Source organism: Psammomys obesus, unplaced genomic scaffold (genome assembly GCF_907164565.1).
Source record: "Psammomys obesus unplaced genomic scaffold, mPsaObe1.curated_primary_1811, whole genome shotgun sequence".
Lineage (NCBI taxonomy): Eukaryota > Metazoa > Chordata > Mammalia > Rodentia > Muridae > Psammomys > Psammomys obesus.
In genome coordinates this window covers 1,458,878-1,472,292 of record NW_026592586.1, presented here as the reverse complement: position 1 = coordinate 1,472,292, position 13,415 = coordinate 1,458,878, and the positions used below count along the sequence as shown (strand labels likewise).

Genomic DNA, 13,415 nt, shown 5'->3' with positions numbered 1-13,415 from the left:
TCATTTTATGAGCTTTATCCTGATACCCAAGCCACATAAAGATTCAACAAAGAAAGAAAATTACAGATCAATTTCCCTTATGAACATAGATGCAAATATACTGAAAAAATACTTGCAAAGAAAACCCAAAAACACATAAAATGATAATTCACCATGACCAAGTAGGCTTCATCCCAGAGATGCAGGGATGGTTTAATAAATGAAAATCAAGAAATGCAATCCACTATATAAACAAAAAAAACACACATGATAATCTCATTAGATGCAGAAAAGTCCTTTGACAAAATCCAAAACCTTTCATGATAAAAGTCCTAAAGAAATTAGGGATACAATGGACATACTGTTAGTATTTTGGAACACAACTTGCTCCTGTGTTACCCAGCAACCTATGATGTCATCATATGTCACCAGCCAGGTGGCCACACCTGGAAGGCGTGGTTACCTTGCCCCTTAAAGGGCTAACCCCCACACGTGGTCTCTCTCTTAATCTCTAACTTTCCCTCTTTCACTCTTTCTTTCACTCTCTCACACTCTCTCTTACACACTCTCTCTTTCTCTCTCCTACACTCCTACACTTTTTTTTTCTCTCTCTCTCTCTTGGGGTGCCCCCCTTTCCCCTTCCCTTTTCTCTCTCTCTCATGTCCTGCTTCCCCTCCTCCATACCCTCCTAATAAGCTTCTTGCAGAGAATATCAGTTAGCCAGCCTCATTGATTTTTAATAAATAATAACACATGCCTCAACATAAAAAAGTCAATTTACAGCAAGCTTACTGCCAAAATCAAATTAAATGGAGAGAAATTCTAAGCAATTCCACTAAAATTAGAAACAAGACAAGATTGTTCATTCTTTCCGTATCTATTCAATAAAGTACTTGAAGTCTTAACTAGAGCAATAAGACAACTGGAGGAGATTCAGGGATACAAATTAGAAAGGAAGAAGTCAGAGTATCTTTATTTGCAGATGATATGATAGTATACATAAGTGACTCTAAAATTCTCCCAGGGAACTCTACAGCTGATAAACACTTTCATCAAAGTATCAGAATACAAAATCTGTAACCCTCCTATGACAATGACAAATGGAAGCTTGGACTGGAGGGATGGCTCTGTGGTTAAGAACACTTGTTGCTCTTACAGAGGACCTAGATTAGATTCCCAGCACCACATGGAGGATCACAACCATCTGTAGGTTACAAAGTCAGGCCAACATATGAACCTGGTCCCCTCTGCATACTCCTGGTTCCTGCTCTGCTCCTGTCCATGCTGTGACACAAACAAGATGTCAAAGTACCAGCTTTAACAGGTCAGGGTGGACATAAAGTTGGCAAACAGAGCCAGGGGCTAGTAACTCCTGGCATCTGGGATTAGGTACTCATGGTACCAAATGATAGTCTTCACTTGTAGCAACAGGCAGTCTAACTTCACAAAAAAAGCTCTGAAACTCTTTTTAAACTTACCTGGGGTCAGAGCTATAATCTCTGATGAATGCCTCCAAAGGAACGTAATTATCTAAGCCTTAGAAAGATTTAAGAGACCAGCAGCATGAAGCAGACCCTTGTCAAAAAGCTTAGAGCTCATTAACTCTTTGTGAGCTGGTGAGTGTTAGGTCCAGGAACTGATGAAGGAAGACCTCAGACTCAGGTTTGCAAAAGCAAGGAGTGTTCATTGTGCAGCAATTGCCAGCATGCTTGGGCCATCATTCCATAGAATGGCAAGCTCGAATTGAGCATGCAGGCTCAATGTAAAGACAATTAGGGGATTTTCCTAGTGTGATTAGGTAATCTTTTCATTGATTGGTTGGTGCTGATCTAGGGAATGGGGAAGGAGAGCTCCACGGAGTGTCCAGGTAACAAGGTGTGCCCAGGTAATAAAGAGTGATAACAAAAAGTGCCCAGGTAACAGTATCATTTTGACTAGCTCAACAAAGCATTTCTAACTAACCTTTAATTTGATTGATCAAGTGCTTGGGGACTTTTCAAGGCAGTTACTAAATTATTGTTTCTGATTTTCAGGGAGGTTATTGAGTTATTGTACCTTGTTTCCATGCACTGTTTTGAGAAATAGAAATTCAGGCCTGTTTGGTCTGAAGCCAATTCTGAAGCCTGTCATGGAGTCAGATTAGCTTATTAAAAAATCAGTTCCTCCAGTGAGAAAGAAAAAAAAAAAAAAAACATGGACTCAGACACACAGATTCAATGGATGAAGCAGAGAGGCTCCAATCAGCAAGTTTCTCAAGCTTTAACATTGTTACACATACATGTACACACATATACAAATATATACATACATACACACAGTTGTTGGGGCATAGAGCAAGGCAAGCTCTAACACTTCAGACAGACAGACAATCAGACAGACACATATTTGGTGGATAGTAGATGGAGCAGAAGACCCAGCTCCAACCAACAATGTTTATTATTTCTTGGTGCCTTTTATGTCCTGTAAGCACAGTACTCTACATTAAAAAAAAAAAAAGTTACCTCATGGCCATAAAAGCAATTATCACAAAATTCATTACACAGAAGGATTATGGATTACATGTTTTTCCTTTAAGACTCATACCTAATTAAACACTTCTTATCTATGTCTTCATTTTACTACAAATTCATTGTGAGTTCAGAGCAGCATGACATAGGTTTTCATATCATAGGTTAACAAGATTTAAGGTTAACAGGATCTCAAGGGATTATAGCAAGATTATTGTTTAGATGTCTTTCCATTAATACTCACTCATAGCTAACTTAACATACTTTAACCATGTCTTAGCTCCATGAGTTCATTATAAGTTTAAAGCTATAATTTTTACTTTTCATGGTGTACACAGGATTTGTTGTTGTGGAAGTTTGTGTTTGTGATATATAAACATGTTTTTGTTTTAATCCCAAGTGTGGGATATGGGACTGATTCAAATTGTCCGTAGCAGCAAACTATTTGCCTCATGCAAGCTCTGAGAGGGGCTCTTTGCCAACTGCAGACAGTTTAAATGGAGGACTCTGGAGAAGGAATACAGGCCAGAGCCCAGAGGGCTGAGGGGCCTCTAAGAAAGAAGTCTGCTGGTACTTCCCCGCTGCTGTTCCTGGTTGCTGTTGATACAAGTGGATGAGAAGAGGTTGGAGATGTTCTGAAACAAGGATTGCACTTGCCCCAAGGAACCAGATGACCTTAACCAGCAGGAAGAAGCTAAGGAAAGCTATGCCCCTTCTCCCCACTAACCTTTCTCTCCTACCTGGTATTGGGGTGTTGGAAGGGAATGGGGTGGAGTAGGGAGGAAGAGTTATTAAGAAGTGTAAATAAAATATATTTTAAATGTACAACAACAATTTGTGATCAATTTTTTCCTTAGATCATAAATCTGTCTCAAATCTGATCTCCTAGTGCAGCTGATGTGTCAGTGACATGCGAAGGTTTGCAGGCTCTTTATTCAGCCTTTGCCATATGAGGAGGGTGTAAAATTATTTGAGTCAAATCAGGAATTCCATAAAATCATTATCAGAAATTACAAAATCATCTTCGTATTGATTCTGCAGAAAATTTGCCCAGCAAAGAGAAGCAATTACACCAGAGCATAGGTAGTGAAGTTATCTCTACACAATGCCAGATATATGAGAAATACAGCAATGAGAAGCCTGGAAAGGCATATCAACAGGAAGCAACCCAGAGACAAGGTCCCTTGGATCCAGGGCTCACCCATTGTTTAGCTTTGAAAAAAGCAAAACAACAATAACAACAAAAAACAGTGTGCTGCCTCTAGGAAGCACACTTGCTTGCCACAGGCCCTTTCTGCATGCATGGCTCCCGGCAAACAAGGGAGCCCTCACCGGAAGCCAAACTAATAGAACCACCTGAAGTTCCTAGTACGGTGGAACTCCAGGCAGATGAACATGCTGAAAGGGCAAATGGCTCCCTCCACTGCAGAAAGCAATGAAGAGGGAGAACAGCTGCCTCAACAGGTCCTAAGAAAACAGGGATCTTTCACCTCTGAGAAGAGGAAAACACTGTATGGGAGAATGCCCAGCCCTCTCAAAGGAGCTCTTCAGTTCCAGTGATGGCTGCCCTGGATAATGAAAGCAGCCCAGGGCTTCCTGGTGGAGGACCCTTCAAACTAAAGGTGAAGATGAAAGTACCCTGAGTATTTCTCCTCTTCCTCCTCCTCTTCTTTTTTTTTTTTTCTTCCTCTTTTTGGTTTTATTTCCCACTGTTTTTTGTTGTTGTCGTGGCCTTGGCTGTCCTGGACTCGATTTGTAGACCAGGCTAGCCTCAAACTCACAGACATCCAACCACCTTTGCCTCCCCAAGTGCTGGGATTAAAAGCGTGTGCCACCACATCAGGATTCCCTGGGTATTTCTTAATGTGTCATGTAAAATGTTAATTTTGTACTCTGACTTATTCAATAGCTTATGACCCCTTTCTAAATGAAATTGTATAGGAACCTAATAATAACTCAGAATGCCCCAAACCAAAAGATCTGTTAAATCTTTAATAAGCTTTTGCCAGGCAACCCCAAAGAACAAAAGACTTGAGGGGTCTCTGAGCTTAGCAGCTCAGAAGTACTGAATAGGATGTGTAAGTCCTAACTCTGGAAACTGATCCTGTTGTCCAACCATGTCTGGTGGCTAAGAGTTCAACAGTGTAGAGTCTCAGATAGGATACAAGATAAGATAGATCCCCTCTGCAGGGCGGCAACAGTGAACCAGCAACTTGATTTTTTTAAAGATAAAGCTAGCCTTGAACTCACTATGTGTCTGAGTCTGGCCTCACTATGTTGCTCAGCTTCCATTTCCCCAGGGCTTAGGGTATAGGCATAGACCACCACACCAGCTTGCCATGGGTTTGTTGATTCTTTTTTCCAGATAAAATGCTATAGGTGTTTTTGTTTGGTTGGTTTTTGTTTTGTCTTTTGTTCAGATAATCTGTTATGCTATTGTTTTCACCCTTAATTTGTAGTGACTTTCTTTTCAAAGACTTCATGGTGGAAAAAAGTCCTGAGTTTGGTGTTAATTTTAGGACTGGATACCTTAAAGTGTGCTTACTGTTCACAGAGTTTGGGGTCCTGAGTAACAACACCCCTTCTTCAGATTACCAAGGAATGATAATCCTCTGAACTCCAAACATAGACCTCATTCCATTCTCCCAAGAATGAGGACATCCTTGGCCCTTAAGGAATTAAAGTCCTGGAGGCAGAAATTAAAGTTGGAATGAAAGAAAGGGGAAACTAAGAGGTCTTGGAGTTGGAAAAGAATTCCTCAGCCGTTATCTGGAAGTCAAGGATATCTCAGAAACACCATTACAATCTTGTCATCAAGCATGCTTTGACTTCCCCTTGTCCAGACTTCCCTAACCTTTTGACCTTCACTTTCATCTGCTCAGCCTATTAACCTCGGCCACACCCTCATAATCATCTTAGGATCTTATTTCCTAAAGAAAAGATCTTTAGGAAAAAGAAGTACACCAAAGCTTTTCACTTCATCTTTTAAATATTTTGGGCACTGTAACTCCAAAAGCCACCAACATCGGATATCAGCCATAGTTTTATTTTGTCTGTCTGAGACAAAGTCTCAGTGTGGCCTGTCGGGGCTGAAACTCAATGTGTAACTGAAGATAGCCTTGAACTCTGACCCTCCTGCTTTCTCTATAAAATGCGGAAATGATAGCTGCACAAATAACGCCTCTACAGATGCTTAAATGTGACTCTTTTATGGGAAGCCTCAGTAACCGTGTGGTCCTGCCTGGCCTGGAACTCATAGAGCTTTTCCTGTCTCTGCCTCCCAAGTGCTGGACTTAAAGGCGTGCTTCCCCATGACAGGCTTGTTGTGCTTTTTTGTTTGTTGGCAGACTCTCTTGCGCTTGGGCTAGATTCAAATCAGCAACCAGAGGAGGATGACCTTGAATTCCTTATCCTACTCCTTCTACCTCCCAAGTGCTGAGCACACACTCACCTCACTTGTACAAGGTGTTGTGTTCAATGTCCGTCAGCATTAAGCTGCTTTTAAAAATCAAATAAACACAAATCAGATTATTAATTTGCCACTCTGTATTTCTTTGCTCACGATTTCCCAACGGCTTTCATTCTTTTCAGTTTAAATTCCAATTTCCTTGCCATTAACTCCAAAGACCATGTATCTGAACAGCTTCGAGCATCTGCCTAAGGTTTTGCAAAGGTCACGTCATGGTGGGGCCAGCGGTATTTTTTAAGTAGTTATTTTTCTCAAAGGAGTGTTTCCTGTCACGTAATATTTTTTCCAAGATTTAGCACATTAAAATTCTAGTAAGATGAAAATCCTATCAAGTACTTTCTGTACACTCAAGGCTCTTCCTAGCAGAAATGTTTAAAGTACTCCTAGCTCTCAGTGTCCAAGTCAAACATCCATGGTCTCTTCTGGAAGCCTTCCTTCGTCCACGGCTACCCATTACATCAACCTGATTCCCGGCAAGATAAATGGTTCAACGTTCATAGGTCTATGTCCATATATTAGTGAAGGGAACCCTGAAACTCATGTCTGTCTATAGAACTGTGGGCACGGGTACCAAATCTACTGACACATTTTTCTTTGGGGGGCGGGGTGAGGGGCTCTAAAAACTGGATCTAAAGTGGTGCAGGCTGACCTTACACTATCGCTAAGAATGACCTTGAATTCTTGAGGGATTACGAGCACGCACCCAACACTCCAATCGCTTTGTTTTTTTTTTTTTTTTTCCCCTGTTCTGTGGCAAAAGCTTAACTCCTCGTCCCTTCTAGGTGAGTTTTAACACATTAAGCTTAAAACTTAAATGATTTACGAATGGTGGTACCTTCCTCATCTCCAATTTATGTGTTTCATCATACATAGGAAACCTTTCCAGAAAGCAGCAATTCGCAGCTCCTGAACGTAACGGACACTTCCAGAGCTGAGCTACCGTGGCCTCTCTACCTTCACACCTGCAGGTGCCCGCCGCGCTACTAGACGCAGACTCCGACGTCGGTCACGGGACATGGGGCGCACGCACAGGTCGCCCATGCCTGAGCATGCGCAGGCAGCAGCGCGCAGACGCGGGACGGCTCGCGCAGGCGCGGTGCGCGGCTGTCGCGGTGCCGGTCCGTACGCGGGTTCCGGCATGCCGGGCCGGTGTCTTGTGGCCGGGTTGCGGTTGCCTGCGCGCCATGGAATGCCTGCGTTGCCTGCCCCGGCTGCTGCCCCGCGCCGCGCAGTCCCGGCGGGCCCTGCGTACCGCGGCTGCGCGCCTGAGCCCCGCGGCCTGCGGCGGCCGCGCCACCCGGCTGCTCGGGAGCCAGAAGGCGCCCAGCGCGCCCCACGCCTCCGGTACGCATGTCCCGAGGGGCTCCGCCTGCCCTTGGCTCTGCTGTCCTCTGCCGGGCTCACCCCGCCGCAGCTCTCAAGCCAGCCCTTGGGAGGACTTGATTGCGGTTTCTCATTTGTTGAGACAGGGTCTCAGTGTAAGCCCAAACTGGCCGCGAACTGACAACAGTTCTCCTGTCTCACCCTTCTGAATGCAGCAGTTAAGAGCGTTAACCGCCTCGTTAGGCTACTTTTGTTTGTTTGGTTACTGTTTTTAAATTTAGCATTTAAGTATTTGTCGAGCGAGCGTGTGCCTTTCTCTGAGTTTGTGTGTGGAGGTCAGATGACAGCTTGCCGGAGTCAGTCCTCTCTCCTGCTTTCTGTGTCCCAGAATTCTGTTAGGTGGGGTTTTCTGTTTGTTTTAAGACGTGGTCTCAACTAGCCCAGGCTGCCTTGGAACTCACTGTGGATCCCAGACCAAACTCGAAGTTGGATAGCACGAGTTACAATGATTAGCAAGACTGGAATATTACTCATTTCTCTTCTGGGTACATCTACACAGTTGCACAGTTGCCCTGGTATAGAGTGGAGAATTTCTAGAAGTGGGCTTGAAGAATCTGAAGCCTGTGTTGAGCATTAACCCTTAATGAAGTCTGCTCTTAAAGAGTGTGCAAGCAGACAGCCAGGGGAGCTTTGCTCCCCTTAAATGCTTGTTCAGTCCCTAGAGCTTACACGGAAGGAGAAAATAAATACTTGCAAGGTGACTTCTTACCTCCACAGTGCTCATACTCACTCAATAAACAAATAAAAACTTTTATTTTTTCACTTTTGGGCAGCGCTTGGGACAAAGCCCAGGCCCGTGTGCACCTTAGTATTAGACAGGCACTGATTGCCTCAGCTCCAGCTGAACTTTCCAATCATAGAGAAAGGACAGACCTCATTTAACAAGTTGTGTGACAGTAAATGAAAGTAGCGGGAAGGAATAAGGACAGAATGATGAGGAGAGAATCCTAACAAAACAGGTGCTCCTTTTTTGCAGTAGGAAAAGCTTCAAAACACATAGTGTTCCGAAGGCTCCGTATACTGTGAGAGTTGCAGTTGAGCTTCCTGGAAACCAGTCATTCTCTCATTTCTTTTTACCAGGAGATGGGCACCGGTTTAGAACCTCTGATGCCTCTCAAGCTACATTAGCCAGCGTGGCCCAGGTGTTTGCTGTGGTGAGTTCATAGCATCCAATAACTTGTAAGAAGCATTTTCCATGCTTATTAAGTTGGCAAAAGTATTTGTCTTTTGTTACATTTGGCCAAGAGCCTGAGAGATTGGTTTAGTGGTACTCTTTGTGTGCGCTTGTGTTTTGAGACAGGGTTTCTCTGTGTAGCCTTGGATGTCCTTGGCTTTTGTAGACCAGGTTGGCCTCGAACTCACAAAGATCCGCCTGCCTCTGCCTCCCCAAGTGCTGGGATTGCAGGTGTGCACCACCACCATACCCGGCTTTATTAGTACTCTTGAAGCTTTACTAACGACTGGGGCTCTAGCTATACAGAGCAGGCTGCTCAAATGACAGCTGACTCACTGGAAGATAACCTCTAAGTTATTATTGGCATAGTTTGCTCTAAAATTTTCAAATCATGTGATATAAGTAGTCTTAAATTTTTTATTTTCTGCAGTGAGTAGATGTGTTTCAGAAATAAATCTAAATACAAGCCAGTTTGTATTACATAAATACAAAGCTTTTGTTAAGAACTGACCTGGGTGTTTCCTGCTGCTTCCCTCCTCCTGTTGATCAGAGCTTTCTCATGAGAAGCAGGCTAAAGTGTGCATTGTTGAGTTTATTTTGGTTCTGCTAACATAGTACACATTGTGTTGAAAGCAGTAACCCAGGCTCTGAGTTTCACTAAGATCAGTGCATGGATGGTGTTTACTTTCTAAAGTGGAAGAGCCCCTGTATTCACATTTGACACCTTCAACTGTGACTGAGTAGAATCTGGCCGGCTGTGTGCTAGGACTGCTGAAGTGCCTTCCAGAGACTTCTTAGCTCCGAGAAGACACTTAGGATTGTGACACAGCCACTCTCAGAAACAAGGCAGGGCAGCATCGTGTTTCCACTGAGTGATGTCCCCAACCCAGGGATTGTTGCCACATCCTTTTCCAGCCAAAAGGTCCTTGCAGCCTTTCCAGGCTTCCCTAGTCTGCTCACTGATAACTTGGATGCAGATGGATTCGCAGAGAAGCATGGGAGGCCCATGGCTTTCAGTCCCCACGTCTTCTGGAAACACACTTCCAGGGCCCCCACAATGAACACACAGGCTTAAGAGCATGTCCAGGTTAATGCCGTCCACTCACAGGCCACTGTTACCAAAGCAAGGTTACCTAGACATAGGGCTGATTCTCCATGAGTGGATGTCTAGAGGAACCAAGATAGAAAGTCAGTCTACTCTCAGGTTTATGTTAGCAAAGGGGTTAGAAATGGTATTTTTTTTTTCTGACTTTTGCAACTGAGTACATGAATACACTGAATTGAGATTTATTTGATATTTGTTTTTATGATCTATCTTCAGACAAAATTTGACAAAGAAGGAAATGTGACCTCTTTTGGTGAGTATCTTTAGCAGTGGACTAGTAAATTTGGTGAAGAGTTGGGAATCATGGTTATAGGAGTACAGTGTTTTTTGTTGAAGGAGGTCCCTCCTCAGCATTTGCTCATCAGCCCTTGTGGGACTGTCAGGCTGTATGCGATTTTCCTGTGTTTCTGTACTGAATGGCTAGAGACTCCAGTTTCACCTCACCCCTGCAGCCCCGTGGTTCAATCCAACCTTGTTTAGATCCTTGTGTTTGCGCCAGAGTCTGTTTCCTAAGCTTTTCTGCTTATAGCCCGGTGGAAGGTATGGTTTCCTATGCAGGTACAGATACTCCCCTCCCAGCCTGTCACAAGTTTCTCCATCTGCTATATTCTTAATTTCCAGGTAGGAAAATCTGCTGTGAATATTGACTTCTTATAGTTTTTATTTTCCAATAAATTACCAAATTCATTCCATACACAGATTTACAACACTGAATATGATTCTGTAGTGGTAAAAATAGAAAATGTAGGGGCTGGAGAAATGGCTCAGCAAATAAGAGCTAGGTTCAATTCTTAGCACCCACACAGCAGTTCATAACCATCAGTAACTATTCCCAGGGGATCCAATGCAGCATTGTGGCTTCCACAGACACCAGGATGGGAGGCACGCCTATATATGTAGGCAAAACACTAGTTAATAAAATCCATCCCCAAGGAAAAAAATGGCTATGGGCTGGAATTGTAGCTCAGTTGGGAGAGAGCTTGCCAGGAGCCCATGCTGTTCCGGTTATTAGTTTCACCCACTCTGTTTCTCCTATAGAGAGGAAGAAAACTGAGTTGTACCATGAGTTAGCACTCCAGGCTAGAGACCTGAGGTTTCAGCACGTGATGAGCATCACTACCAGGAACAACAGGATCATCATGAGGATGGAGGTAAGAGCCTCACTGCTGTGTTCACCACAGAGAACTGACTGCCTCTCTCAGTGTATAGACAAAAGGAAACTTAGCAAAGCTGTGGGTGGTGATGCATGCCTTTAATCCCCACACTCAGAGGCAGAAGCAGGCACATCTCTGTGAGTTCAAGGCCAGCCTGGTTAACATAACAAGTTCCAGGACAGCTAGGGCTATGTAAAGAAACCATGTCTCAGAAAGAAAGGGAGGAAGGAAGGAAGAAAGAAAAAGAAACAAAGAAAGAAAGAAACAAAGAAAGAGAAAAAGAAACTTTGGAAGGAAGTGGGGTTTTTGTTACTGAATGCTCTGTAAGAGTAGGGCTCATTTTGCATGGATTCTGTTATAAGATCAACAGGCATGCTGCTGCTCTCTTGTGCTGGGGAAATTCTGACTGTGGCCCTCATTGGCCTTTGAATTTAGTCTATAGTTTCTGGAATTACATGAAAAAAAAAATCAGGATATTTATGCATGTACTTGCTTTTTAAATTCGTCTTTGATCAGATTTTTGTCCTTTAATCTAAATTTAATGGATTTTATGTGTAAGGATGTTCTCTCTGTGTATATGTCTGTGTACCACATGCATGTAGTGTCATTGGAGGCCAGAAGACAACATCAGCTACATGGGACTGGAGTTACACTGATTGTGAGTTGCCATGTAGGTGCTGGGAGTGATGTGTGTCTCCTTAAGGAGCAGCCAGTTCTCTTAACCACGGAACCAACTCTCCAGCCTTCCACATCTCTCAAATGCAACTGTGGCTATTCACACCTAGTTAGAAAATCTTCTGATTTCATACTGTTGTAGTTTTAGGCACTGAGGCTATTGTTTGTAATTTCAAATTAATTCAATAAATTGGTACTATCTTCAAAAGGAATAGTTTCCATATGAGCCACACTTTTAAACGAAATCACTTCTAAAAGTCTGCCAAAACTTGACCTTTTTTAAAAAGCTCAAGGACCATTTTACTGCAGTTAGGGAGGAGAAAACAACAGAGCAGATATCAGAAGGAAGGGAATGTATAAAAAGAGAAATAATCTGACTGGAGAAATGGCACAATGGCTGGAGCACTTGTTACTCTTGCAGGGCACCTGGGTTTGATTTCTAGCACCCACATAGTGGTTAACAGTTATCCAAAATCCAAATTCCGGGTGATCTGATGCCCTCTTCTGACCTCCACAGGCACCAGGCATGCAGGTGATACATGTACATCAAAACACACATGAAAGAAAATGAATAAAATCTAATGTAGAGAAAGAGTTCCTTGTGCCCTTTGAGTTGGGGCCCAGGAAAGCAAGCAGGTCAGCCGTGACTGCTGGCAAAGCCTCTGTATGTGGGGCTCGGTAGGCGGGTTCAGAGAAAGTGAGAATGCCAGAACAAGAGCAAGCACTCCTCCTTACGGTTTACGCTGGCGTCTGTGTAATAGAGAAGCGGGAAGGAAGTTATACTGTTGAGTTAGAGCTCTTCGTGCAGGCAGCTTTATGATGGGATCTGCACGTTTATCTTGTTCTCTTTAGACCGAAGCCTTCACCTCAACTCCCAAGTGCTGCATACAGGCACTGGCCCTCTGAGCCCCCTGCATGGTTGATTAGAGAATTGTTTTTCATGTAGTCCCTGTTTTCTCTTGTGTGCCCTGCCAGAGGTCGTGCTTTGGGTTTGGGTTTTTTGAGACAGGGTTTCACGTCCACCAGGCTGGCCTTGAGCTTGCTCTGTAGCTGAGCATGTTCTTGAACATCTCTCCTCCACCTCACAGGTGCTGGGATTGTGGGTACAAATCTGTGCCATACCAGGCTGGACTCTTAGTAAGCATCTAATCTGTGTAATTCTACTTCTGAGAGCAGCTTAGAATTATCGAGACATGGATAGATTTTAATAGCTGCCTAAAAAAAAAAAAAAAAAAAAAAAGCCCTTACCTTTAGAAAACCAAATAAATATTGGTTTGGTTTAGTTTTAGTCCAAAATTAGTAAAGTAAATTCAATTTAATGAATTTACTTTTTCCTGTAGCTTGATAATTTGCATCTGTATGTGTGTGTACACAAACATTCTTTCTGTTGCTTTTCCAGTATTTGAAGGCTGTGATAACTCCGGAGTGTCTTCTAATACTAGATTATCGGAATTTAAACTTGGAACAGTGGCTGTTTCGGGAGCTGCCATCACAGCTGGCTGGGGAAGGTCAGCTTGTCACATACCCATTACCGTTTGAGTTCAGAGCTATTGAAGCACTCCTGCAGTATTGGGTAAGCATGATTGGAGGTATTGACTGGAGTTTGGTTTGGTTTCAAATGACTGGAAATATTAGGAAAGGTATCAGCTCAGGACCCCCAAGACCACGTTCTCAGCACAAAGGAGATTTATTTGTACCACAGGGACAGAGACCAGAGAATAAGAGACAAACCCAGGAGTATAGGAAGAAGAGGAAGGTGGGATATTTGTTCTGGGGAACAAAAGACTGCCTCTGGATAGAGAAGAGACATGGTACATAGGAAAATGGTGATTTATAGAGCTATAAGGGGAAACCCCGGAATAGAATGAGGTGTATGTTTTTTGGTGGGTTGGTTTTTTGTTTGGTTGTTTTTTTGGTGTGTGTGTGTGTGTGTGTGTGTGTGTGTGTGTGTGTGTGTGTGTGTGTGTGT

The 13,415-nt window shown here is 43.3% G+C and overlaps 1 protein-coding gene across 2 annotated transcripts in view; it reads left to right on the top strand.

Annotated features, from left to right (window-relative positions):
- The first annotated feature begins 7,043 nt into the window (after nucleotides 1-7,043).
- The window catches only part of Mrs2 (magnesium transporter MRS2), a 22,418-nt gene continuing 16,046 nt past the window's right edge, over nucleotides 7,044-13,415 (top strand). For both annotated transcript variants that reach the window (XM_055614491.1, XM_055614490.1), the window contains exons 1-5: nucleotides 7,044-7,299; nucleotides 8,419-8,492; nucleotides 9,834-9,870; nucleotides 10,656-10,768; nucleotides 12,846-13,019. In XM_055614491.1, coding sequence (XP_055470466.1) covers nucleotides 7,140-7,299; nucleotides 8,419-8,492; nucleotides 9,834-9,870; nucleotides 10,656-10,768; nucleotides 12,846-13,019 — 558 coding nt within the window. In that variant the 5' untranslated portion in view covers nucleotides 7,044-7,139. The remainder of the gene's footprint in view (nucleotides 7,300-8,418; nucleotides 8,493-9,833; nucleotides 9,871-10,655; nucleotides 10,769-12,845; nucleotides 13,020-13,415) is intronic.